This window comes from Neurospora crassa, linkage group I, assembly GCF_000182925.2.
Source record: "Neurospora crassa OR74A linkage group I, whole genome shotgun sequence".
NCBI classification, from domain to species: domain Eukaryota; kingdom Fungi; phylum Ascomycota; class Sordariomycetes; order Sordariales; family Sordariaceae; genus Neurospora; species Neurospora crassa.
The window spans coordinates 8,161,447-8,185,044 of record NC_026501.1 but is presented as its reverse complement, the minus strand read 5'-3'; the positions used below and the strand labels follow the sequence as shown (position 1 = coordinate 8,185,044).

At 50.9% G+C, this 23,598-nt stretch overlaps 4 protein-coding genes across 4 annotated transcripts; 2 read left to right on the top strand and 2 right to left on the bottom strand.

Moving 5' to 3' along the window:
* Positions 1-2,726: 2,726 nt before the first annotated feature.
* On the bottom strand, positions 2,727-4,160 carry NCU00509 (hypothetical protein; the record flags this gene model as incomplete). Its single annotated transcript, XM_959220.2, has 4 exons — positions 2,727-3,110; positions 3,174-3,639; positions 3,692-3,756; positions 3,820-4,160. The coding sequence occupies 4 exons, from the start codon at positions 4,158-4,160 to the stop codon at positions 2,807-2,809; spliced, it is 1,176 nt and encodes a 391-aa protein (XP_964313.2). The 3' UTR covers positions 2,727-2,806.
* A 3,644-nt stretch (positions 4,161-7,804) lies between these two features.
* NCU00510 (hypothetical protein) lies at positions 7,805-8,366 on the top strand (the record flags this gene model as incomplete). The annotated part of the gene is made up of 2 exons (XM_959221.1): positions 7,805-8,054; positions 8,245-8,366. 2 exons carry the CDS (start codon positions 7,805-7,807, stop codon positions 8,364-8,366), a joined length of 372 nt encoding a protein of 123 aa, XP_964314.1.
* A 6,926-nt stretch (positions 8,367-15,292) lies between these two features.
* Positions 15,293-19,268, top strand: NCU00512 (hypothetical protein). The gene has a single exon (XM_959223.3). The coding sequence runs from the start codon at positions 15,708-15,710 to the stop codon at positions 19,017-19,019; it is 3,312 nt and encodes a 1,103-aa protein (XP_964316.3). The 5' UTR covers positions 15,293-15,707; the 3' UTR covers positions 19,020-19,268.
* NCU00513 (phosphotransferase enzyme family domain-containing protein) lies at positions 19,232-21,433 on the bottom strand. The gene is made up of 3 exons (XM_959224.2): positions 20,749-21,433; positions 20,057-20,673; positions 19,232-19,979 (listed from the first exon to the last, which is right to left on the bottom strand). Exons 1-3 carry the CDS (start codon positions 20,845-20,847, stop codon positions 19,529-19,531), a joined length of 1,167 nt encoding a protein of 388 aa, XP_964317.1. The 5' UTR covers positions 20,848-21,433; the 3' UTR covers positions 19,232-19,528.
* Between the last annotated feature and the right edge of the window lie 2,165 nt (positions 21,434-23,598).

The following is a 23,598-nucleotide window of genomic DNA, read 5'->3' as shown; positions in this document are numbered from 1 at the left end:
GTCAACTGGAATGCGGGGTTCTACTTATCCATGCTCCGTCCAGTGCGATTCCCGTTGGCAGGTTCGAACCTAACTACTGTGTGGAGTAGTAGGCCAATAGCGAACCCCACGGGGTCCGGTTACCTCTACTCGTCCCCCACCCCCACTTTTTTGGACCTCGCCAGACTCGCACCCCCTATGTACCTCGAGCACGAGTAGGTCGGGGGGGGCTGCCCGAGCGAGGTGGCACTGGTCTCCCTCTGAACGTCTACGTATCTCTCGGTGCGAAAATCCTTCCGCCTTTTTTCTCTGCATTTGACTGACAACATGCCAAAGATTGAAGTGTCACTTACAGGGCCTGCCTGTTATGATCGGGTAGTAAACTGTCGAAGATTTAGAATAAGAGGGTTGCGCTGCCGTCGGACCTTCATCCTGCGGACCGTGGCAGCGGGATAGGGAAAATCGAATGGCATTTTTTTTTTTTTAGCGGTTCCAGGAACAGTCACCAGGGTTAGGGGTCATGCGTCTCCAGGCTTGCCCCCTAAGCCCTGAAATGTTGGGGCCTGGGGAGTTCTATTCCCAGTGCGGCTGTGTTTCCCGCCGTCTCTCTCTCCACTTCTTTTGACAACTTCATCACTCCACACTAAACAAACATTATCAACGAACGAACAATCAGCTGACGGCCCTAGACTTCATGTCTTCAGGCTGAGCACTGAGTTTTCTCTTCATTTACACTTTCCAGTCAACAGAAATCTCCCCGTGGCTCATTCGCGACCGCGAACTGCTCGGATTCAAAACCCTTCAGCCAAGGCGGACCGGACGAACCTCAAAGCAATCCCGCATGGTGCCTGAAATCTGAAACCGCCTTCACCTTGCTTTTTCTCTCAGCAATCAATAATGGCGAACAGTATTCCAACTTTCAGCATCGCAATGACAATTTCTTAGAAACAGCATCTTGGAACCCATAATCCGAGCCTCCGTCGGGATCCCGGGGACAACACACTGCTGTGCCGCACCATCTCATGTTTTTTATTTTTTTTTTTTTTTTTTTTTTTTTTTTTTTTTTTTTTTTTTTTGGAGATCCCCTTCGACTTCAGCAACCAAAGTTACATAGGTCATCCCTTGAAGTACATCGTCCCGTCATTGACCACACAGTACGCAACGTCAAATACATAGATAGTGCTCACTTCAACCTCCCAGCCCAAGCCCAAGCCCAAGCCCAACCGGACCGGGCAAGGCAAAGGCGATGCTGACCACTTAGACCAAGACCCTCAGCCAGATGATGGGCCAGACCTGCGCTAATCACAAACCAAGAAAAGAAAGACAAGAGAAACTTATGCTGGTCTCCCGCCCGCCTGCCGTGTCCCGCTGCCTGTGATGTGCGTGTGCACTTGCTGCCGCCGGCCGCTATGTGAGCCGCTATGTACATAAGCGGGCCGAAGGTCTTGCCTTGATACTTCCCTTGGTGGGGTGGCTTGCTTTCCACTAGTATCTTACAGTAGTAGTCTATTTAGCCTGCGTACTAGCTCTAGCGGCTGATGACGCGTGCTGAAGCCCCGAGGTGTTTACGTATGCTGAGTGTGTGGTGTGTGGTGCCTGTCTGGCTGGTGTGTATCGATGTGTGTATCTACTATGCTATGTGTGAGCGAGTAGATACCCAAAGAGGTGAGACAGGGATCTGAGCTCGCCTCTATATCCTATAGAAATGGCCGTTCCGAACTCGGAAGGTGCGGCTTTTTGGTTTCTTTTTGGCTTTGCGGCTTAGGACATGTGGATTGCCGTCAACTGGGCTCGCTGTTTCTCTGACTTCCTTGCTACTTTACTCATTTGTCGTACCATTTCCGCCATACCCAAGCCTTATATTACTGCATAGTAGATACATACCTAGATGAGGTGCCCGTCCGGCGTTCTTGCCAGCCTATTTCGGCGAGCCTGGCCTGGCCTTGGAAGATAATCCGAGGGTTCAGGTCGGCGAGGTCGGGTAGGTACATGTGATACTTTTACACACTCCATGTGTAGAGTACTGAAGATGGGAAAAGGCCCGCTGGTTTGCAATTGATTTGGAATACCTGTGTACTTACAAACGTCCAAGGTTGTAGTCGCATCTCTGTGTATGTACCTCCATACCATACCATGGGACATACTCCCTCGTCTCTCCTCCGCCCTCATTTTGCTCATCAGCACTCGGCTCGCTAGTGATGTCCGTTTCAGGGAGCTGTCCCTGGTCAATCTGGATAGCAAAAGGATAGAACGCCAAGTATATCCACCCGCCAGGGTAATGGGCATGCTGCTCGAGCCCAATCACTGTAAACAGGGGACGCCACAGCAGGTTGCTGCAGGGCCAAGCTTTCAATAAGCACACGGAGAAGGGAGTGATTGCTTAAGCATGATCAAAATCCCCGATGCGGGAAGACGGACGTCTGTGATAAGACGGATGAAGAAAATCAGTGTGGGGGAACATCTGTATGGGCTCCATGCCTAGGTATGAGAGAAGCCATCAGATCCAGGTTTGAATCAAATTAGAAGTGCTTTGAATCAACAGCTGTTTGTGCTTTTTTATTTGTACGACCCGTACATCTTGCCGTTAAGTGGTTGTTTCTAGTTCAACATGTTCCACCCAGCAGAGGTCTCAAAATAGCTACCAGTATTCTTCCCAGTCCGTTTCGTTATGTTCGCTGCCAAAGATTCGTTTGCAAACCCCAAAATAATATGTATGCAAATTTTGTATATGAAACGAATACCCGCATCGGGCGGTCCCACCTCTCTGTCTCCTGGATCTTGTTTTGTTTTTTATTCCCCCCTTTTTCCCCCTTCTCTTCTTAGATATCTAGCTTCCGATCCGCTTCTGTTTGCATTTGTCGTGCAATAGGTGCCCGTTTCTCGCAGTAGTCCGTGTGAACTCGGCGTGGCAGTTTGGACATGTTGCTTTTGTTGCCTGTCCAGACTTCTCCCTTTGGTGACGCAGGAGGTTGCTAAAGGTTGAGAATTGACGGCCATTGCATCCGTGGTCCCAACATTGCGGCTTCGGCCTGGGCTGCACGACTCTAACCTGCCCGGCAGTATCCTGAGGGCTACCTCCCATTGTTGGAGGTGAAACAGGGTACATGAGATTGGGGTCAGACATTTGGCGACTGTATGTAGTTTTGTTAGCATGGTATTTCTTTAACACCAGGATGCTATGGAGAAAAATTTACCCGTAGTAAGAGGGCAAGCTTGGAGTGGCCGATGCAGGATAGCCATAATCGTTGATGTATGTGGGTGTGGGATATGAGTTATGGTACATGTTGGACTGAGTGTTGTGATGGTCTGGAAGAGGTGGCGAGAATTGCGCTTGGTAACGGGTGGTGTGAGTTTCAGCCATTAGCGAGACAGGGCCAGCGCTTGTGTAGATAGGCATGCCAGGAGCACCTGACGACATGACTGCCAACGAAGGAGGTGGTGAATAGACGCCAGATGAGGAGCTGCTTCCCGCCCTGCGGCCCCTGATGTGCATTTTCGAATCACGCCGGGCTTGGTCTCGTTGCCTCTTCAGTTCGCGCTGCTCCGCACTTAGTGATGTCCTGGGTGGGCTCGTCGTTCCAGATCTTGATCCTGCGAAGCTGCTATCTGACCCGTATGAGCCGAATTCGGGGCTTATGAGACCGGATCCGGAGTCCAAGACTGTTTGATTGTGAGTTGATCTGTCCGATCAAGATCGCTTATGGCTACTGACCTGGCCATGTAAAGGATGATCGCGAACCCATAGAGAAATTGTTGTCGTACTGTAAGGCGAGTGCACTAGGTGGGCTTCAAGTTAGTGTTGGATATGACCGCTAATAGTTTGACTTGTCTGAGCTATACCTCATGATTCTTGACTTATCAGTTTCCGTCAATGGAGGGGCGGAGACCAGATAGGATTCAGATGCGAGAGTGGATCGAGGTAACTCTTGAATGTGGGTCCGGAAGAGATCGAAGTCGAAGCAGTTTGCGTAAAGTAGGTTCTGTGATCGGGCCGGAAAGAGTAACTGGTTTTGAGGGTTGCTATACGGAGCTGTTTCAAACAGCTGTTGACATTCCAAAGACTCAACAGACTGCAAAGTTTGAATCAGCGTATCGGTTGAAGATGGGTTGTTGTTGTGATTCGAACTGCTTTTGTCTGAGTAAGCTTCGTCGAAACTCGAAGTTGAATATTGAGAGCCCATTTGGGGTTTTCTAAGACAGAAACATCAAAAAAGTTAAAAAAGGTTGTAAGCACCACATACGTTGTTGGTGATCTGATCTTTCTTGTATTGTTGAAGTGAAGGCGTTGACGATGGTGGCCCAGATGTCACGACAGGATCCGGAGTCAAGTCTTCGATTTATGTGAGATGATTGACCGACTGATGTCTTTTGATGGACTTGACTGTTGCTTAATCGAAGTCTAGGTTGCCAGATGGCTTGCGTTCTAAGTTTGGGAATCCAAAGAAGTCCCTCAGCCTCAACCCAGTATAGGGCATGGGCCGAGGACGGCTTATAACATTCGGGAGGCAGTACATCCCCACAGTATCCCATGTGGGTACTCGAGGTTCATTCATGTAAGGCGAAGGGTGAAGCTCCTGAACACCCACACCAGCGTAGCTTAGCGCACAACAGAAGGAATTAGAGTATCAAAGCCAAGGGAACATGCATGCGTGGGTAGCCGGCCTGGCTTGAACCTGTTCAGGAGGGCCTAGGTCGGGGTCGGAGACAGAGCAGAAAAGAAAGACAGGGGCAGGGGGGGGGGGGGGGGACACCACAACAGGGGGGATAGAGGCTAGAGGCTAGAGGCCAGGGAGCATATGTAGGTACAGGGGTAGGTTGGTCAAGGGGACAAAGAGTGACTGAGGATACATAGTGTGAGGACAAATGGGCGTATACGCAGCAACAGATACCATTTCGCCGCGAACCAATGAATACGTAGTCAGTGAGACAGCCAGTACCTTGTCAAGTAGAGTATGTCAACGCCCTACTGGGGCTAGAGAGTAGATGTTCACTGGTACTGGAGAGCTCAATGCCAGATGCTTGCACATGGGAACGTACCGCACCAACATCTTAAGATGGGGCATGTAGGTCAACTTTGTATGACATGGTGTGCACGGTACACGGAAATGCTTGTTGAATTTGGGGGGGAGACTGATGAGGAAGCTGTGAATGGACATTAAGGAAACGTACGGAGGTTAGTTGCTGGATCCAGCCAACTTTGCGCTTCCACTGTCCATTATCATAAGCTTTCACCAGGGAGTTGCAGGAGGTAGGGAGGTTGTAAAAAAGAACATGGATGCTTTCAAGGGGAGGAGAGCCCGGCTGAATTAAGGGTAGATAGGCGTGGCGAGGGCGATGGATAACGACTATGGCGCCCATACTAGGCTGATCCATTTCCTGTCCCATAGGCCTTGAAGGATGAGTCAAAACTCGCTGCGTACTAGCCGTTCGACTGTGCCATGTCGCCATGATTTTCACGTACCGCAATCTAGGATCAGATATCACAGCGGTGGCGTCGAGACGCTCTGGACAGCGGACATTTCCGAGGCAATATACGCAGACCGAGCCTGAAGTCTAGCCTGGAGAGTGCAAACCCATCCGCTGGCACCAATTTTGTGTCGTACAGCAAGACAATAGGTACCCGCGGCGGCGGTGGTAGAGGCTGGAATCTAGAGGCGTGTCTAAATGGTCTTAAGCCGAGCGAGTAACTCCCCGACTATGTGGTATGAGGTGGGCGCGTGTATCCTGGCCAGGGCACGCAGATTTTGTCTGGTTGCCGGACTTTGGTGATGCCATGCAAAAGTTGTGGTTGAATACAAGACGGCCAGGTCAAGAAAAGCAGCGGTCACAGACCTGGATTCTGCGTTTGCCCACAGGTTAGCTTGGAAGAGGAATGGATTAATCGGGGGAAGAGAAAGCATCGGTGCTGGTGATTTGAGGTTTAGTCAGCTAACGGGGCAGGATTGCAGGAACGCTGACAGGGGGGCAGATATGGACCCTACTGTGTACTAACTGACTAGGTCAAAGCGAATCAACGGTGCCATGTGGACAACGACACGGCACCTTCATCATCTTGGCTGTTCTTGCCTCTTTCGCGCATTCCCACTCTGGCCGCCGTCCTGTTTGGCGGGGTTTTCCGTCTGCGTATCATGGGCAGGGTTGAGCAGATCATAGAAGTCTCGAAGATGGCCTCGATGAGCCTTGTTCATATGGCAGCTTCGCGGCGCAACAAGGCCAACTCTCCAGTGGAAAAAAGGAAGCGATCGGTTGGTGTCCATGTCACCTGAAAGGGCCTGCACGAAGTGTGGGCTAAAAGACATGGAGAAAGCTTCACTTGAATTGAGAAAGACGGATATACTTCGAGAAGGATCCTTGCCTCGTCCACAGTAGTCGACTTTGGGAAAACACCGTGACTGGACGGGGACAAGGTTGATTCCATAGAGCGAGGCAGCAGCAAATCTTTGATGACAGACGAGATGACGGGAGAAGGCTGGGTCTTTATTGTGACTGGTCATTAGACGACCGGGCAGACGATGCTCCGCGCGCCTGTTTCGTCGTCGGCAAAGTGTACATGGTACACTGCAATAACGGTGTACCTCTAGTGTAGGCGCAGGCCAGGCCGCCACTTTCCGCAGGGCTCACTACAGTACTACTAAACGTTCTGTTGGTTCGACTGCGCGTGTGTTGGATGCTGGCGACCTGGAATACAGTATCCGGGAGCATCTGCACTGTTTTGCCCAGCGCAGTGGGGCACATGGGATGCGGGGAGAGCTCAAGGTACATGGTTCAGTACAATCGCGCTACATACCTTCTTCCTCTTCCAAACCTTCCACTGCATTGATGCGAAATACAAACACCATCAGGAATTCGTTCAACCGCCTCCGCGGGCTGCTGTTTACAGTACGGATGCCGGGCGTCGTCAGAAGTCTTAACTAAACAGTTTGACGAATGTCTCGTCCAGCTGGTGACGCTCAACCTCAGATATCAACACGGATCCCAATGTAATCCCGATGGATTGAAAACATAAATCGACCAACAGCCTACAAGCACACACGCTAGACGCTTGATCATGGAAATTCTTAGGCGACGTCCTGAGCGAAGGTACTACGGCTGAAGAATATTGGATACCGTTTTGAAGTTTGACACGTCTCGTTACCGATCAACCATGTTGCGCCTACGTATTACCGATTTCCAGTCAGATGATGGCGGCTAGGTACAATACACCAAGTGGCAACCAACAACTGATAAGCACATGAGGCTAGGCTCCTCGTCCACATCTGTGATCCAGAAGCCCTCTCAACGTACATGGATGTTTGCATCAAGGTCCAACCACGTAGCCTTTTTACTGTTCTCGATGAAGTAACCAGGGCACAGCTTCAATTCTGAGCAGGCAGCCATTTAGTCATCACTTGGGCAGATACTCCTTGCTTGCAACGAAGATTCTTGAGTGCTCACCACCAAACACAAGCTCTCGTTATCGCTACGCTTGGAGAGAAGGTCACAGATGTGAGAATGGACAGGGAGAGTGTTTCTATAATTCACAGTACAAAGCGCAGGCATACTAGACTGTGGGCGGCTAATTGTTCAATCAACGGCGGGATGCCCCAGCTCAGCCAGATTCCAGTGCCCTGCCCCGCTGCCAACGGGAAACCTACAGCCCGCACAATGTTGGAGCCAACAGCAACCACTCAAGCGCGCATATCTTCAACACATGATCTACCTGTCACCATTCGAATATGGATTTACTTCCAATAGTGTAGCTCCAACATTGTACCGAAGTTGTCATTTCCCCAAGCGTTCAACTGAACACACGATGCAGTTTTGAACTACATGCAATTCCTCCACCATGCCGATCAACGTTGTTCGGCTGTCTCCACTCTTCCCGATGTTTACGGCCCGTCGGGCAGACCATCCACAAAACGCCATCAAGGCCGAAGTGGGTCCGGCGATCAAAGTGGCAGGACAGCAAATTCGGGCAGGGGACGCCGGCTCGACCGGCCATGCAGTTGGGACTTTACACCACTTGGTGTACCTGTACCTTGTTCCAAAAACCATCCATTTAACATGGAAAGTCGCTAAGACGAATTCCTCTCAAGGTAAATTCTCCTCTATGCGTGTTACTGAGTATGAATGATGATACGTTCAAAGGCTATCTTCAACTTGGTGGTTTTGTTCTTGAGGTTTCTCGACTGGAAGCATAACCGCGTCATCAGATCGCTCCTCTGCCCCTTCCCCCCCAATACATATCCAAACGTTTGCTGACCTGACTGGCTGATTCCCGGACAGCGGATCGGGGACCGCTTTCCTGCGGGGACACGATGCCGATGGTTACCCGTAATCGAGCTCTGAGCGACCAAGGACTCATGTTGGCCCACGATTCACTATCTCTCATTGGTTCTCATCAATAATTGTTAAGGTCACCGACTTCACCATTTCTGGCTTGCAGAATTGTGCATTGGTATCACAATCCTGGTTCCACAACGCCGTCACCCCCGCCTGGATTCCAGCTTCCGGGAAGTCCATGCCGCACTCACATCTCAGCTCTAATTCAGCTTCACTGACACCAGGTACGGACCCGGTTGGGCAGCATCCCCACGATCAAGAAAGGGGATCACGGGATTCCTTCTTCATCAAAAGCATAAGGTTCATTCATTTACATGTACAGTTCAGCAGGCCCCGCATCAGTGTCCGTTACAGTTTACCTAGTTCATTGGATGGACGAGGTACTTGCGCGGAATGTCGAGGGTGCTCAACGTTGTGCATATTAACCACCTCGGAGGTCGGTCGGTGGCGGCGCAGCGCAATCATACTGTCTCCTTATGAGTTCACAACTCCGTAACATTGAATTCAAACACGCTTATCTGAAGGGCCTGGGCGCTTTAGCTCCGAGACGATGCCCCTATGCAATTGAGTGGCATATTCCGGCCTTCCTCTTTTCAAATCTTCACATGGCAAAAAGCAAGGCATTAAAGACATTGCTGTTATTTTCTCCAAATCCCACATTGAAACCTGCCCTCACTCCGGTGTATCATCGAGTTACGCAGCGACACAGAGCACTGCCTCCGTTACATCACAGTCACTTCAGCAGGGATGCAGCAGGTACACCATACGGTCATTTCCCAGGCCTGTACTGTGTACAAAAACCAGCCCCTGTAGCCTTGTAGGGCAAGCAACCCCGAAGCTATATGGACACATGCTTCAGCATCAAATGTGCGCCAGGCACAATACAAGGCTGGTATGTTTGTTAGTTTGGTGTCTCGATCATGGGTGAACAGGGAAATTTTGGAGCTCTTGTTGGCCCTTAAGAGAGAAACTTTCTTCCGTTCAAAGCGATATGAGATAATGCCAAGGGTTTGTAACGCTGCATAAGCCTCTAATAGGTATCCTCTGATATCTCTCTATCGCTTTCAAGGCCCTCAAGACTGGAAGATAGGCCTTTGAAACTGTAAAACACTAGAAAGAAAGCCAAGATATATTCTATAACCAGTAAAGCTTCAGCTTTCTTGTTCACAGGAAACCAGGACAGAATTGTATTTCAGGGCCCCTTCATCTGACGTTTGTCACAGCTACCCCAGCGTATGGTCACCTTGCCTCGCCTGTTTGTCCAGATAGAGATACTCATTGAAAATGGGCAAGAATAGCCTCAAATTTCAATTTTGACTTGTAGTTGACAAATTCTGGTTATCGTTGTGCTACATCATGCTGGCCACATGACGGGTACCATACATCGCCTCCAGTCTGCATGCAGTTCACTTCATGATACTCATGAAAAGGAGGTACGTTCACCGATGAACCGCTAGCCCATGGCCGTCAAGGTTCTCGTCCCGACGGCTCCGTGCTGCGTAGGCAGGTACAACCAGCACAATGGAAAGCCCTGACTGCGCTCAATTCGGCGTTTACTTCCCATAGTGGTATTCTTCTCGGGTTAGAACATGTCTCAAATGGGCAACAAGTTGAAAATAAAAAGGACGTGTGCGTCGCTCAACGCCACATTGGAACCCTTCACCCCTTCCGGGTCACTTCGTTTCAATATAAACATTGTTCTGTTTTCTGGGATCTTCTTGCAGACATTCATGACAGCCGGGACCGAGTTGATCAACTCCCGAGTGCCACGGAGCTAAGCGTGTTGTCGAACGTTTTCCGATACTAGAGGTCGACTATCAATCTCAGGTTCAAAAATGAGAGCACCGTGAATATCAAAAACAGGAAGGAAAACACGCAACGCCAACGGTTCTATGAAATAAACCAACACCAAATAACGCCAAACACTTGATAGCTGGAGACTAAAAGCCAAGGGTTTTTCCTCGGGACCCGGCGTGGCATCCGGGCCTATAGGAGCCGGCCAGATAAAAGAGCAAAATACTACGCTGTCGATGTTGAAGTGACCTTGACCTGCTTTTTTTCATCAACCACGACCATAAGTTCCCCCAGAAAAGGAGGGAAAAAAAAAAAAAAAAAAAAAAAAAAAAAAAAAACGAGAACCTCGTGCCACGGTAGCATGTGTTTTCCCAAGGCAGCCAGATTTCCGGCCTCTTTCTTCCACTCACTAGAGGTAACCTCCGTGCCTCTTTTACTTAAGCGATGGGTTGCGAGCCCGGGGGTCCCTCAAAGCGAGAGTGGAGTGCGACTTGAGCCCTGCTAAACCGACGTTGCATTATGGTGACGACGTATATGGACTATTCAGACACTACTGCATAATGAAAATCATCATCAGACCACGAAGAGTGAATGCGGAAATCAACTGGAGTCTGGCGGAGTTCATTCGGGTATGTCCATCACCTCACAGAGCTTTTCGACAAAATCATGTTTGCGAAACCCGTCCCAACACGAACGAACGCATGTCTTTGAAGAGCAGTACAGAAGAGACTCGTCGTGCGGAGAAAAGCACATCTATTGCAGCTCCTTCATAATGGGATTTCATTCCATGGAGATATACCCTGCTTGTCCTGGACTGAGAAACCAGTCAGTCTTTGACGAAAAGCCAGGTTCAAAGGCGTTAGAGATACTCTTTCGAGAAACATTACCGCGGGAACTCCAGAGCTGACACCCCCTAGATAGAACGTGCTTCACTGATGTCTTCGACAGGTTGCAACCCGACGGTTCAGTGTCCACCATGTACTGGGATAGGTGTGAAATGTGAAGAACCTTGCAGATTGATGAAGCTTTCACAGCGCACAATGCTTGTTCGTAGGTAGACTAGGTTTGTCGAGGACCCCATCAACTCGCTCCCCACCAAACGTAAGATTTTCAAGTGCTGTACTACAGTAGAGGTAGCCTCCTGCCTGCAAGGTTCCGGAGAACAATTGCTGGTCAAGTCATGCGATTTCCTCATCGTTGCATGCTTATATCCGAACAAGCTGGATTTCAGTGTCCACTGTCACCGAAACAATGACCCGTTCTACATTTCACACCTGAAACCACGAAACCACCAAACCACCCTACTTCAATCCGCAGATAATTCAGCCGGTGGAGAAGATCTAAACAGGTGTGAAAAGATTGGAAATTCTTTGATACGAATCAAGGAAGTGTTTTTTTTTCCTTCATTCCAAGTATAAGTACGATATGAATTTAGTCACAAACTCCAAACACGATCCAAATTCAGTGCCTAGAGGTAGTCTACTACAGTGTCTTGTAAGCTCGCAATAACCGAGTTTTCCTTTTTTCTTATCAACGCGACGCCAAGTTTGCATCTCTGTTATACAACTATAAACTGTCAAAACTAAACGAAACCTCCGTACATATATTTCACTACTATCTTAACATTAGATATGAAAGTAGGTTTTTGTTCTAATACCTTGCAATGGTGCACATCTTCGAGTGATGAAGTCGAGTTTTGCCCCTTTTTTTTTTTGCGAAGAAGAAATAGGTAAGCAGGGGGGCGCTTTCTTTTGTGGCAGGACCTGCCAAACTGCATATCCGGGCAAATACAAAAAGCGGAGAGCGGTGGAAGCGACGCTTGTTTGGTGGATTGACACTCGCAAACTAAACAATCAAGCTGCCATTTACCCTCTAATATTGAAGTCACAGACGGTGTGTCATGGGCTCTGTGAGCTCTGGGTTGAGTTGGCTTGTGCTCACGACCAAAAAGAAAACCCACAATGCCGAGATCAACATGCCGAGAGGCACGCAAGCACATCGAGGATAAAGTGTTGGCGGCCCGCAGGTGGGAACGCGGTTTTCTGTTAACAGTTTGAGGTTTCAGGAGACACTGAGGCCGCAGTGAGGGAGGTTTCATTGCAAAGGACGCCACTAGTAGCCAAATCAACTGGTAGAATAAATACCTAAATCATTTCAGGCTTGGTCCCTCACAACCGAAGAATTCGTTTGATGCCAGACATCTACATATTGATGAGAAAAGGAGGCTCTAACTTTGCGGCCAACGTATACCAATAATTGGGGCAGCTCATCGCGGTATAGCATTCACAGAAGGGTGTTTCAACCAACGCGAAAATGATTGACCACCACCATTTCCTTTACCTACACGATGCTTCGCCATGCAGATCCCAGGTCCTTTCTTGCCGCAGAACCTGCTGTGATTAGAGACGGGATACAAGTCCGCTCTTCAGCATGGAGAGGGCACAGCAAGTACTAGTGTATACCACTCGGTCCTATCCTTCGCGCCCGGTAAGGGGGGGGGGGGGGGGGGGGGGGATCATTACTACCCCCAAGCTTAGGTGTCTACGCTACCTTGACTTCCGAGAAATTTTCCGGCCGATTCTCAGGTACCAGAAAAGCCAGGAGTACGAACGGTATCTTCACGATAACTTCAAAGACAGGGCTTTTAGTGTCTCGTCGCAACCGTCAGGTAGGTACCTACAGGGAAACCGAACCAGCCGCGGCACTTAGATTCACAACAGATCATCTGGAGAACATGACCCATCAGCTTCCCTCGGGGTTTCCGTCTTAACCTTCTCACTAGCCCAACCCCCACTCCACCTGCCACGCCGTAGCTCACCTTGAGGAGGTGGATAGAGCCGACAGCATGAACAGAACACGTAATAGTGGTTACCCCTTTTCCCCAGGTACATCGATACAAACATACCACCTATACCTACATATATATCTATACCTCTATAGAAATGTAGGTACCGTAGACATCTCTATACCCCTATTTATCTATCTACTACTCCACCTATCTCCCTCTAAAGGTATCCTTCCACGTCCGTGCCACTCGACGATCTTGACCTTGTGTACCTACCTACCCGAAATGTCAGCTATTGGCTGGTGGGAAACCCACTACCTCGCCGCACACATGCCTACCTATCCGGGGACGGACATGGCGCCGAAGCTAGGGCTAGTGAATTTGCTATCTTGTTGTTACGTGAATGAACATCTCGCAGATCTGCAAGTGTGGTATGGTGTAGTATTGTATTACGGTGTGGTATGAGGTTACTTTCATGTCATCTTGGAGGAGGAGGAGGAGGAGGGGACCGGTACCGCGAGTGTTGGGCGCCATCCAGCACCACTGTTGCATCCTGTTGGCAACTGCCCAGGTACCTTGTATGGGGTAAGATATACCTAGGTAAGATGGGTGGATGGATGGGTGGGTGAGTAAACAGGGTGTTGGGTGGCGTTCCGGTGGCTTTTCTGGAGTGATTAATGATCGAGTAAGGGTAAGGGTGACGGGGACCTAGATATTGTAATGGCTTGTGAAAGGATGTAGTGTGGTACACTTGTATTACAGGCTGCCGTTGGTTTGTTCTTCCAAGAGGAGAAAGGGCAGCCTGTGTAGCCCTCATGGGACAGGCTTGACAGGGACTACCACGGGACGATGGCGGTAAGGGAGGAGTGAGATGACCAGACCTACAATGGATTTACTAGGATATAATGGCTTTGTGCTCTGGTGTGCTGTTATCAACGGAATTGTGAGTGTCTCTGCCAACTCCAACAATGCAGTAGGTACAACACCGTGTCCAGGACAAAGTAAAGGAGACTGCAGTGCAGTCGGTCCAGACCACCAAGAACATGACATCCCGTAAACACCAAGAGGGGTTTCCTTCGTCTTTGTATTCATTCATAGCCCCCAGCAGGTGTTTGCAGCTTCACAAACTTGTAGGTGACTTGCCAAATTGCCAATTGACATCGTGCTCTGATGTCCACATTTTCTTGTCCTGGATGAGATTGCCTGCCCATTGGATGCCTATCGGGTTGGCAGGGCAAGGATGGTAACGACAAAGTATTCAAGGGAGTCGGTTACCTCGCATTTGAAGAAACGAAGCCTTCCGAGCCAATCTCAGGTTATGCTGCTAAAGGTCCGAATGAAGGGTCGGGGTTTGACGGTTGTTGCCTACATCCTGGACAGAGTTGGAGCTATCCCTAGGGAGTGGTGCTGTTCTGGGGTTTTCCTGGGGCTCTTCTGGGTATCGAATTTACAGCACGAAACAATCGAGCCTCATGCAAGGTTTCCTATATTCGCGACAGATTGAGATACTGGCAAGCCATGTTTGAAAGCATGTTCAGTCTCGAGTGTGACAGCAGAGTGAAGAGAAAGACAGACGGGGATAGGGATTAGGGAATGTGGAAGCTGGTGTCTTTCTCAGCGCCAGCATGGGGAAGAAAAATCTTTGACGGAATTAAGATAAACACCGAGCCCTGTCTCATTGCCATGTGCGAGCCATATCTATGGTTCATGTAAAACACCGGGGGGTGAGGGGTCCAGTCTCAGGAGAATGGTTGAAGGGACGGAGCTTGAACTGAATCGGCTCCAGCCAGAGATAGACCTGACGGCGAATCAACAGTAGATGCCCCGATAAACGGGTACACAAAGGGTACACTGAAGAATCTTTCAATCCTGGCATATGGAATTGCGATTCAGTTATTGAGTGAGTGCGATGAGGGCACTGCTCCCCGAAGGGCTAGCTTGGTCGGGTAGCCATGGCTTTTTACCAATGCCCAACTGGAGATGAAGCCCGACGTCGACACTTGTATCGCGAATAACAATCCGACGATTATTTGAGGTTGGCAGTTTGTTACTTGGACAAGCGGCTGTGTGGTAAAAACGTGTGGGAGCGGCGCATGCGCAGCTTCCAATGAGGTTCTGGAAAGCATCATGAAAGATTTGTCGGGAGAAAGGTGTGATGGTTGATTTATCGATTGGTCGGTGTTCCCCTTCCCTTCTGTGAGGAGCGACCAACTGGGCGGCAAGCGCTTAGGTAGGCACCAAATTAGCGCGTAGCGGCAGAGTAATGGTGGCTCAGTGAACCACTCACTGCACTAGGTACTACCCGGTCGCCAAGGGCTGTGCCGCCGCTGCCGCGCCCGGGCCCTGTAAGGCAAGCCACAGGCGCGTCTGTTACTGTGGAGAGACGCAGGGCGGCAGCTCCATCCATTCCTTCGACAAGTCACCTAACAACTACAACACAACAACTGCGACGACGAGACTCTTCTGGCTTCAGGCTTTCAATCTCTCGCATCAGGCACCAGCCGTCAACATCCCGGACGTCAATACTAACTGCCAGTGGATACTTGCTTCGTGGCTTGGGGATGGGCTGACCCAATTGTGACGACCATCAGCACGAATGACGAGAACAACGATAACTTCACTCCAACTTTTGAGCACCTTGGTCAACTCCGATTTGTGCCCTGCAGACGGTCTTGGAAGCAAGCGCCAGACAGGGCGTGCATATGCACCGCAAACCAACAGCTAGGACATTCTAGACTGGACGAGTCACCAGTCATCCCGCGCAAAGCCGCATCGCCTCTCCTCCGCCATCTAGGCTTCAAGATACAGACAGATACTCCGTCCAACGATGCCAGCCGCCGTCGGCTCACGCTGGCAGGACCGCCGCCGACGTGTTTTTCAGTCTGTCTACCAAACAGATCTATCACCACCCCCACCACAAGCAGTAGCGCTTCCATCAGCAAATCTTAGCTTCAGCCAAGGACTCCAATATCTCTCTGGCACAGGACCAACAGTGACTTCCGGCTCATTCTATGACGAGGATACACAGGAAGCCACACAGCCCGCTTTCTACAACCAACCCGACCAAGGTCTCTTAGTTTCACATACACCCTCCAACTCATTTCACAGCACCGTTACCGCCGCCTCACAGCCTTCACAAGTTCTTCTCGGTGCTCCAGACACAGGGAGTGGTGATCAGGTCGCATATGACAGTGCCTGGCGTCTTGTAACCGCTCGAATTACTCTCCCGTCATCCGTCACATCGCCAACATCGTCAGGTAATTTGTCACCGGATGCAGCTTTGCCCTCTGCCGAGTTCTGTGACGCTTTGGCCCACATCGTTCACGCCTCGACGCTACTGCCCGGGGCCCTACGGACAGACGACATTTTCTCCTGGCATACCCACCAGGTACGAGCTCACTTTTCGCAGCACGTGATACCCCTATTATCGGGCTGCTTGGATACGGGAGGAACTGGAGATGGCGACCCACGGAAAGTGAGTGATCAAGAGCGGTACAAGAGCAGCCAATATGAGCGCCACATGGTTGTTGTCATGAGCAGCATCCGCACACTTGAGGCTGCCCTAAGACTCTACTCTCACGGATTCGACCTCCTTGTAAAGGGAATTACTCAAGCTAAGAGTGCTGCTGCCTTCGGAACGCCGGTTGTAAATGTTGAGATTCTGGTAAATCGTTTCCGGAGAGACATACATGCCCTCGTAGGAAACTCGGCCTCTCAGCAGTTAACGAAATCTTTACGAGCTGTCCTCGTCCGCCTCGTAGGCAACATCCTTGGCATTCCATCCGAGGACGGCGATGATGATGATGCGCGTAACTTCAAGTCTCGGCGGCCAGCTCCCCCTACCGATGATGACTTCAAAGCATTAGCAGCGAGACAACGCCTCCACGAGCTTGTTGAACAGCTACATAACGTGGGTCTTGCCGGTGAGCGCTTCCAGGTCTTGTTCGCCGAAGTAATGAACTGGATGATGTCGGCTTTTGTGTGCGGAGCATATGCTGGGGTATGGTCGGCAACAGACAGACGCAGCTTGTCAAGCGTTTTGAATACAGTGTCTAAGGGTACCGGTTCATCTGTCACTTCGCCTTGTATTATCTCCCTCATGGACTGGATTGAAAACCACTTTGCCCGGTTGAGCTTCGAGGTCCTGTCCCGGATCTCTCACGGCTCTGTGTCGCCGGTCACGCTCTCTGATCTCAAGACATACCAGTCACTTGCTCTTGGTCGTTTGTCCACGCTTCGCATTGCTGAGCTCTTTGATATTGTTCTGGCTTGGCCGGATTCACGAGGAGCGCTTGATGACTTGCGCGCAACTATCACTACCTCCGCCAGGAGGCTTCAACTGACATCACACTTCACCCAGGCTCTAAAAACACGTTTGTTGCACCCTGGGTGCAGCACACTCGAGATTCTTCAGACTTACATCGACATTATTCACACCTTTCACGCTCTCGATCACAGCAAAGTTCTTCTAGGACACGTCGAACCGTCCCTGAAGCTTTATCTGTGGCAGCGTGAAGATGCAGTACGCATTGTGGTGACAGGTCTGCTCGCCAGCCCGGAGGAAGTCCGTGCCGCAAGAAAGGCCAAGGAAATTAGCAAGCAACAGGCGGAGCAGAAGAAAGCCGGGAAGAGGTCAGAAGCCAGTACACGACGCGGTGCCGGTAAAGGGCCAGTCGTGACACCTACCACGACAGGAAGATCGAGCAGAACAACCTCGACTACAACAAGGCAAAGAGATGACCTACACGAATCCAGCATGAGAACTCCCGGCACAACCCCGATTACGGGTAAGTCTACCGGTACTGGCAAGCTCGTAGAACTTGCTCTCCTCCTGAATGATCCGACCAAAACCCGCCATACCCTCGTCGAAGATGAAGAGCTCGACTGGAACGATATGAACTGGGTTCCAGACCCGGTCGATGCTGGTGCCAATTACAAGCGGCCCAAGAGTGAAGATGTTATCGGCACGCTCATTTCGGCGCTAGGCAGCGAAGATGTTTTTATCAAGGAGTTTGCCTCCATCGTCGCCGAGCGCTTGCTAAGCCTCAGCGATCCAGCTCGCTTCGACCAAGAGCTAAGGGTCCTCGACCTCCTGAAGCGGCGATTCGGGGAGGCGGCCCTCCAGAATTGCGATGTCATGATCAAGGACATTGAAGACTCGCGACGCCTAGACGTTGACATCCGCCGAGCCTGGGACGAGCAGCGGACACTGACGGCCGCGACGCCGATGATGATGTCAGGCCACTTCCTGCGGTCAGCAGACAAGCGAAAGAAGGCCGCGCTCCAGCGACAGCAACAACAGGAGCCGACGCAATACCACGCTCGTGTCCTTTCCCGCCTCTTCTGGCCCGCCCTCGACCGCGAACACTTCCTCCTCCCCGACCCCATCATCGAAGAGCAGAAGCGCTACGAACAGGGCTACGAGCACCTCAAGTCCAACCGCAAGCTCACGTGGCTCAACCAACTCGGTACCGTCCGCGTCGAGTTGGAGCTGCGCGACCGCACAGTCACTGTCGATTGCACTACCCCGCAAGCAACCGTCATCTACGCATTCAACGACTCCGACTCCGATAACGGCCATGGAATCGAAATCGACAACAAACCCCCCGCTCGCCGCACCGTCGACGAGCTCTACACCACGCTCCAAATGGACGAAGACCTGATCACCTCTTGTCTCGAATACTGGGTCTCCAAAAGCGTTCTCCGACGTCTTCGCTCCCCAGCAAACACTCAAGGTTCACACACGTACGTGGTAATCGAAAGCCTGAGCGACCCCATCGTCGACGACAACGACGACCAATTCTTCAAGGACGACGACATCTTCGGCAATCCAACCACTTCTGTACCTGCCCAAGAAGGAGCGCAGCCGGCAGAGGATCCCAAACAAGAAAGTAACAAGCCAGCCATGGACCCCAAGGAACAAGAGCGCCGCACCATATACTGGCAGTACATCAAGGGGATGCTGACGAACGCGAGCGCGTCGATGCCGCTGGCGCAGATGGCCATGATGATGAAGATGCTGATCGCGGATGGGTTCCCGTGGACGAACGAGGAGCTGGGTGAGTTCTTGGCGGAGAAGATTGCGGAGGGGGAGATGGAGCTTGTTAGTGGGGGAAAGTATCGGCTGGTTAAAAAGTGAATGTGTTAAGAGGTGAGGGTGAGGAACAGGTATGATAGGTTGGAGGAAACCAGATAGAAATGCTTAGTTGAAGAAGGTGGCTGACAGGAATAACTTTTTTTCTGGTGAAGGGTTATGGTAAAAGGTATCAGTGCTTTTACTTAACCAAGTGTCTTGAAATACCATGTCAGTAGGGTCATACAATGATGTTAATAACACATAGGCGAAACTGGTTCAAGGATGACAAAAGTAATCATATGAGTCTTTCTGGGAGAGCGCCTGCCTGTGCTTCTGGTTCACTTCAAAACCTGTAGCTGCTAAAAGCCTACCTATTCTTGCCAGTTTTAAGTGGACGAACAATTAGTTGTTTGACTTTGCCAGACAAAAGTAGACTATATACTCGGGCTACGTTGCCGACTGACTGGCTAATGGACTCCAAACCCCCTGAAGTGATCCAAAATATGACCGATGAGGCCCAAAACTAAAATAATCAAAAGCCACCAACCAGGACTACAAAAATAGATTACAGACTATATCCTCGGCCTAGGACTCTTCTCCTCCACATCCTGACACAACTTCCACGCAAATCTCGCCATCGGATCTCGCGCATCAGCATACCTCTTCGCCTGCGCACTGCTAGCCTGCCTGCTCGCCACGCGCGCCGCAATGCCCTGGCAAATGGCTGACAGCCGGAAGATGTTGAAGGCCTGGGCCCACGCGAGCTCGCGCCGGCGCTCGAGCTCCTCAGCAGGTGACGCCTGTCGGTGCAGCGAAATTTCGAAGGTTGACCGCCCTACTGGGCTGGTCACGTTGAAGTAAAGCTCGGTAATCTCATCGACGGGCGGGAGGCCGCGCGTGGCGCGCGGGAGGAATCCAGGGTGCACGTTGATGGATTGGCGAGGGTCGAGGCGGGCGGTATAAAAGGGCGTGAGAAGATTAGAGAGGTCGGAGAGGGGGTGGCCGATTGTGGACATTTCCCAGCTGATTTGGTAGAGTGTTAGTTTGAATATGGGCAAGGAGAATGGGTCTGGTGATGGAAATTGGGGGAGGCGGCTCACTCTAGAATACCAATCACCCTCGGCTCTGTCTTGTGGAAAACGAGGTTGTCAATCTTGAAGTCGCCATGAATCAATGTCGCCCTATCGGCCGGCTGCTGCCTCAGGTCGGAAAAGTATTGCATCATCTCCTCAAAGAAGGGCAACTGGCCGACGGGCTCACCCGTATCGACATCCTCGACCTTGGCCTGCGCGGTGCAGATAGTCTTCCAGGTGTCCACCTGACGGCTGTAGAAGCCATAAGGCTTGCCGAACTCTTCGAGACCGACGCTCCTGGGATCGATACGATGCAACTTGGCTAGGACGCGGACAGCATCGCTCCAGATGGCGCGGCGCTGGTCGGGAAGCACGTTGGGTATTATAGGATCCTCGAAAATGCGGCCATCGAGGAAGGACATGATGTAAAAGGGGGTGCCGATGACGGACTCATCCTCGCACAGGCAGTAGGTCCTGGGTACGGGCACGTCGGTGTCGGAGAGGGCAGTCAGGATGCGGTATTCGCGTTCGACCTTGTGGGCGGTCTTGGACACCAGCTTTCCTGGGGGCTTCTTGCGGAGGACATATTTCCTGCCGTCGGCGGCAGTCAATTGGTACGTCGGGTTGGATTGACCAAAGCCGAACTGTAGTGACGAGAGGGGGAAGATGTATAGTTAGATGGTGACCAGCGGCGCATTCGATATGGGATGGACACCCACCTGCTTGATATCCAGCGGCGCCTCAATATCAGGCACCTTCTGGGCCAGCCACGACTCGAGGGCCCTGATGTCGATGGGATGACGAACTCGCCCCGCCATAATGGCTCAATGTTGACGTGGTCACCGTAAGGGATTCTCGATAATGGAGGTGATGTGAACTAGCCACGAGTTACATAAAGTGCTAACAATTATGGATCTCTGCTGTAAGCTGGGATTCGTTCGGGTGGTGTTGCGCAGGCGGGTTCACGATGTATAAGTACTGAAACAGATTCCACTTGTTGTTGTCGTCGATAGCGACCGCGGCTGTAACAGTGGCGCTAATGTCTCGGCAGGGCACCGTGACTGGGAACAAGAGCGGGGACTCTGGGGAAGTCTAGGAAGTTGACTTTCGCCTGGTTGCTGGGCGGCTGCCGAATGATGCTCGCCCAGATGCGATGGATGCACAAATCAAGACCGTCTATTCGATGATGATGTCCCAATGAAAAGCAATGTCAATCATACTCCTACCACCGGGTTGAAGCCAGAAGTTTCTATAAAATTGACACTCAAAACAGGCCCTCATAAAGCGTACCGACGAAATGTTAGATGAGAAATCATCGACGCTAGAACAGGCGCGATACAACGATGGAGGTTGGATGGTGTGGGCGGGTCCGAATTCCGGGGTGGAAGTCCATATGTAAAAGGCTGGGGCTGGGTGGACACAGAGCCGAGGTTCCTCTTTTCAGCTCTCACTCTCTCTCTGCCGGCCCCTTATAGCGGGAAATGCCGAAAGCTATGGGCGGGATTGGCGGCGTGGTCGGGGCCCGCCCCTCGTCCCAAGTCCACTACAAGTCCGGCCGGCGCGGCTCAAGTTATCCACTACCAACGTCCATGGCACTTGCCTCCGGCCCGACCCCATCAAAAAGTTCACACAGCTCGAAGATCGTTCCTTCCCATCATCACTCAACTATTGAACGGGCGACTGCGATCGATGGTATGAGATCACGGAGCGTGGCTAAGGTACCTAGGGGAAGGGCAACATGGAACCTAAGCGTGTTTCCCCCGCAGTTTACATGCTCAGGTCTGTGGAGTTTTGACTACAATCAGACACAGGAGCCCACCATCTTTTTTTCCAAGCAACACACTCGACCACCATGAGCCAAATGGAAGTCGTTGATCACTCCCACAAGCCCGTAATTATATCTGCTTTTCCAGTCGTGGGAGCATGCACACCATCAGTGATCGTGATGCAGTGACCAGACAGCCGCAATGGCTCTCTTAACCCGTCTCCACCACAAGGCTCGCTGACGATCCACCAGAGCCTTGTCCAGTGCTTGCCTGGCCTGGCTTTAGTTCTTCTGCCACGATGGATTCAGACAAAATCCCCCCGTCATCTGATCCAGCCAGGGCACTCTATATTGTCGGTCGAATCGCCTTCATGATTACTTTCCGCGATCAGGACTTCTCAAGGAGGAGTCAACACAGGGAACGTATGTTGATTTCCGGACTTTCTTCGACACTTACATTGTCCAGCCAAACGGCCAGGAGCATGTCCACCGCAGAGTTGTTCAGTACGGCTTAATCCTGTAGTATACTGGACAAGATTTAAGCCGGTTTGTCACAACCCTTACAAGGAAAGATCAAATGGCTAGGTGCGGTTCAGAAAGCAATCAACAAGATACAGTATGACATTAATCTCGGAAATAGCATATTCAAGGTATGTTCACACCTTAGTCATGAAACGAAACGAGACAATGACACATTAAAGCTCCTAGAGGAGCCAACGGGACGTCTCGAGCTAACAAACAAACCAGTATTGGACTGGCAATGTCGATGCCAAGTGGAATTACATAACCCACCACCGTGCTTGGGACTACACGAAACAGTCTACGTCCGAAGACTTCGGTCGTCCTACTGACCAAGTCAAGAACAAAACGGTGATACCGAGTATACCGAATCAGACCTGCTCCATCCTCACAATATGCATAAGCAACTTTGGAAACGAGGGGGAGCGGGAAGTTGTTTCAATCTATCATTCCAGTTGTTTCCATTTCATCGCGTTGGTTCTCCAACAAATCTGCTCGAGTACCAGCAGTCTGGCTTCAAATGGCGCAACAACAACCGGTGGCGTCTCCGTTCCTTTATGGCGTTCACCAGCCTACCTTACATGGGATTCCATCGTTCATGCAAACCTTTGACTGGAGTCTCCCCCTCAGTGATTGCAGGATAAGATCAAGCCCCGTCGCGAACAACTTCCATCCTACTTGACCGTCCACCACCATCACTCTCCCTCAGAGTCCCCGCCCTGAAGGCACAGAAGCTCTAACTTCCGTACCTTCCTTGCCAGGTCACACACTCACTCACACTCACAAACGGCGGGGCCAGCCTCTTGGGGGAATCAAACACGACCCCATAGCTTTCATCCCAAGTCAAGCCGCGTCTCAAAGCCAAACACAAACACGGGACCAGAGGCATCAGGCACCCAATCCCAGCAGTACGTAGTACATAAGCCCAACCTTTCACCTCAATTATCGGAGACAGCTCGAGTCTGTGGGTTGCGTGGCGTAGTGGTTAAGGGATTGGAGCCCCGTAACTGTCTATTGCGATTATATACCTCGAAGGCATACTCCCTCTGCCGGGGAAGCAGACTCGGGTTCGATCCCCTTTGTGGCCACATTGGACCTTTTTTTTTTCTTTTTTTTTTTTCTTCTTTTTCTTTTTTTTCTTCCTTCTACTATGTATATGTGCTCCTCAAGGTTTGAGTGAGGTTGGTGAGGTAGGTAACAAGGTACTTCTTTCTGCAGTGCTTGCTGTCTGTCTGTCTGTCTGTCTGTACCTGGAGATTTATTGATTGTGTAGTTTTTATTTCTT